The following is a 3819-nucleotide window of genomic DNA, read 5'->3' on the forward strand; positions in this document are numbered from 1 at the left end:
ACACAGCTGTAAGTAGCCAACCTGGGCTGTTAGACTCAGCTTGGACTCCAGGTTCTCTCCATTGCATAAGAGCTGCCTGTCTTGGAGGCAGTTTTAAGTGCATTAAGTTAAGGAATATTTCCCCTTTTACTTCTCTCTGGTGAGATCCCAAGGCAAGAAGGAAGGTAGGGGACAGAGTCACCTTTCAGGAGAGAAGATATCTTTGACACTTCTTATTGCCCGCACCACCAGATCTAGGGACAGAGAAGAGGCAGATGGGGTGCAGAAGGAGGGGAAAGCAGGAATCTGGTCCTTCATAGTCTGGAAGCTTTGACACTGAGGCAGACACTCCCAACTCTGTAGGTGACTGCAAGGACGGCAGATACACAGGGAGGGAACCAGCTTCTGGAATGTCAGCATGGGCCATGAGCCAAGCAGATGCCAACCAGCTGTCTCACGGCCAGGCCGGACCCAGGATACTTTATATAAAGACGGCCTCTGCCCAGGGCCTTTGCCTGAATGACTTCGTGCCTGACCAGGAGGGTGAGTCTTGAAGCTGAGTCCTGGGATTGTGGTGGGGGTGATGTTTGGCAGATTCATAGAATTGAGGGGTGGTGGAAGAGCAAGCTCGGAGTAGAGGAAATGCACATCAGCCTGAGATGAACATCTGATAACTTTGGGGGGAATAGAAGATGAAATTTCATAGAGTTTATCTGTGGAGTCAGTGTGTTTGTCTCTGATAACCTTGGCTTCATCCTCAGGAGCCATTTTACCTCTTCAGGACCTGCTCTTGCTAGAAAAGGCACATTAATAATTCATATTTTATAAGCAGTGTTGTGGGAGGAAGGAAACACGTATGCAGACAAATGGAAACTATGTAGTTTTGTTCTTCATTACAAGAATTTCCAGTGCTTTGGGAAGTCATGGAGAGGTGTTTTGTTGGATGAGCATTGTCTACCAGTTCCCTGCTGTGCCCGTCACTGGGCCGCTTGAACACCACCAGCAGGTGGATCTGGGGCGAGCAGAGGAGTGGGGGCTGCCCTGCCTTCTGCCTAAGTGCGGCCCTGGAGAATGCACATGCCTCAGGTCCTGTTTATCATGTTCCTGCTGGGTAGATCTTTAAGAGTGGCTCAACATTAGCCTTGTGATTAAGAATCTTGCACTTAAATTGGGCGTGGTGGTACATACCTGTAATCCCAACACTCAGAGATTGTGAGTTCAAGGCCAGCCTGGGCTATCTAACTGCAGAGTAAGACTGTCTTGAAACACACACACACACACACACACACACACACACACACACACACAGAAAAAGAAAGGAGGTAACAAAAAGAAAGAAAAGGCCTTCTACTTTCTGTACGTTCTGGGTTACTCCATTTTAGGTAATTCTGTCTCTGTCCTGCCTTTCAGAGGGGTTAGGGAGGAAACAGTTTTGAAGCCAGCTGATTGCCACATTCAGGTGGTTAATAACAGCAACCTGCCTGCGAAAGTGGCCATGCTGACCCCGGGCCTATCCAAAGCTGGCCTGTTTTGTATGTGTGTGCCTTTGTACACATCCACAAGGGCCTGTGTATGTGGATTCACATAAGATAGACTGAATATAGAGAAAAAAAATCTTTAACGCTGGGTTTGAGGTGCCCAATAACTGACTGGCTGACTGGGCTCCTTACTGTCCACTGAATGCTTTCTTCCTTTCTTTTATTTATTTTTTTGAACATTCTGTTTTCTTTTATTTATTCTTTCATTAAGTTTATTGGTACTTTTTAAGTATACAGTACAGTTACTTTCATCATTGGGATCTTGTACCTTTACATGACAGATCTTGGTTCTCATTTTCCCCCCATAGCCCCGCCCTCCCTTTACCCCTCCCCCTCCCCATTTGCAAAGACTTTTTTTTCCCATTTTTTCCGTTTTCTCATATTTTTTCTTTTCCCTTATTTCTTTATTTCTTTTCCACTTCCCCTACACCTTTAGCCCTTTTCTTACTATTTCACATTGCCAGTTATACAATTTGGATCTTATTTACACTTTTAGTTTTTCACACCAGAGAAACTATTCAGTGTGTCTTATTTATTTCACTTGAGTATTCAGCCATAAAGAATGAGAAGCTAGAGTCATTCGTAGGAATATGGATGCATATTGATGCCATACTCTTAAATGCCTGCTTTCACATTACTTGAGCAAAGGCACTGCCTGAATGCTTGTTCCCACGTGTTCATTTTTACATGTATGCTGCCAGCCCGCCAGTGTGAGAACTTGGCTCCCATGGGTGTCAAGGCCTCACTTTGGGTTAAAGTGTTGATACTCCCTATAGGGGGCGCTCCTTCCTGGACAGGGTTTGGCGAGCGGGAGTACGGTATGGGCTTGCCATCAGCGCTCCCTGGTGGTTCACACTGGCAAACCCACGCTTCAGGTGGAGATTCTGCATACGGTGCATCTAGTCCGAGTGTGCACAGCCCCACAGTCTCGTGAACAGTAGTGCCTGATCCTGGGTCCAGTTAAGTCAGTAAAGATTCTTGGGTGAAGACTGAGGGCCGAGAAAGAAGGGTCAGGGAGGACGCAAGGCATCTTGTCCTAACTCCTGGTTCCTCCTCACACCACTCACTCTGCCCACCCGGTCTCCCCACTCAGGTCCCACTCACCGGCCTGCATCAGGACCATGTGTGACCAGCAGCAGATTCAGTATTGCCTGCCGCTCCCCCAGTGCTGCGTCAAGGGTTCCTCCTTCGGACCCGCCCAGCTTGCCGGCACCAGTGGCGAGGTGCTAGTCCCAGCCCCTTGTGGGATGCAGATTTTGGAGTGCCCTGCACCATGCCAAGTCCAAGCTTCCCAGACTCCCTGCCAGACGAAGACTACCCAGATGGAGGGCCAGACTGCGTGCAAAACCAAGACCACCCAGGTGAAATTCCAGGCTCCCAGCAAGTCCAAAACTACCCAGGTGAAGAGCCAGGCCCCCTGCGAGTCCAAGACCACCCAGGTAGCGTGTCAGGCTCCCTGCCAGACTCAAGTATCCTGCGTCCAGTGCCAGGCTCCATGCCAATCTGGGGTTTCCTACGTGCAGTACGAAGTCCCGTACCCTGTTCAGACTTCCTACGTAGAATGTGCTCCAGTTTGCTACACAGAAACTTGTTATGTGAAATATCCGGTCCAGACCTACGTACCCATTCTCGCCCCTCAGCCTGTCACTACTTATGTGGAATGTCCCCCAGTGTCCCAGACCCAGGGAAGCTTCTCCACCCAGCGCCAGTACCAGGGCTCCTACAGCAGCTGCGCCCCCCAATTCCAAGCAGGGGCCTCCTATAGCAGCTGCGGCCCCCAGCGCCAGTCCGGGGCTTACTACAGCAGCTGCGCCCCCCAATTCCAAGCAGGGGCCTCCTACAGCAGCTGCGCCTCCCAGCGTCAGTCCCGGGCTTCCTTTAGCTCGTGTGCGCCCCAGTGGCAGGGCCAGGACTGCTACGGGAGCTTCGGAGGGCAGCGTCGGTCCCAGAGCACCAGCAGATGCCTCCCTTCGCGTCGGCTGGAGCCCTCATATCGCAGCTGTTCCCCGCCACGACGCTTTGGGCCCCGCTACAGCAGCTGCCTGCCATCAACAGGCTCTTCGGGTTCCTACAGCTACTGCACCCCACCGCGCCGCTCCGAGCCCATCTACAACAGCCACAGCTGTCCGCGCCCCAGCGCAGGCCGCTCCCAGAGATGCGGACCCAGGTGCCGGGTGGAGATTTCCTCCCCCTGCTGCCCCCGGCAGGTGCCACCGCAGAGGTGTCCCGTTCAGATTCCGCCCATCAGGGGGCGCTCGCGGAGCTGCGCCCCACGGCCGTCCTGGGGCACCTGCTGCCCGGA

The 3819-nt window shown here is 52.1% G+C and overlaps 1 protein-coding gene across 1 annotated transcript in view; it reads left to right on the forward strand.

The window, feature by feature from the left end:
* The first annotated feature begins 458 nt into the window (after positions 1-458).
* Positions 459-3819, forward strand: part of Kprp (keratinocyte proline rich protein) — a 4448-nt gene continuing 1087 nt past the window's right edge. The window contains exons 1-2 of the mRNA XM_010625725.2: positions 459-522; positions 2611-3812. Of these exons, the coding sequence (XP_010624027.1) occupies positions 2639-3812 (1174 nt within the window). The 5' untranslated portion in view covers positions 459-522; positions 2611-2638. The remainder of the gene's footprint in view (positions 523-2610; positions 3813-3819) is intronic.

Source organism: Fukomys damarensis, unplaced genomic scaffold (genome assembly GCF_012274545.1).
Source record: "Fukomys damarensis isolate Sample0158 unplaced genomic scaffold, DMR_v1.0_HiC HiC_scaffold_33, whole genome shotgun sequence".
NCBI classification, from domain to species: Eukaryota; Metazoa; Chordata; class Mammalia; order Rodentia; family Bathyergidae; genus Fukomys; species Fukomys damarensis.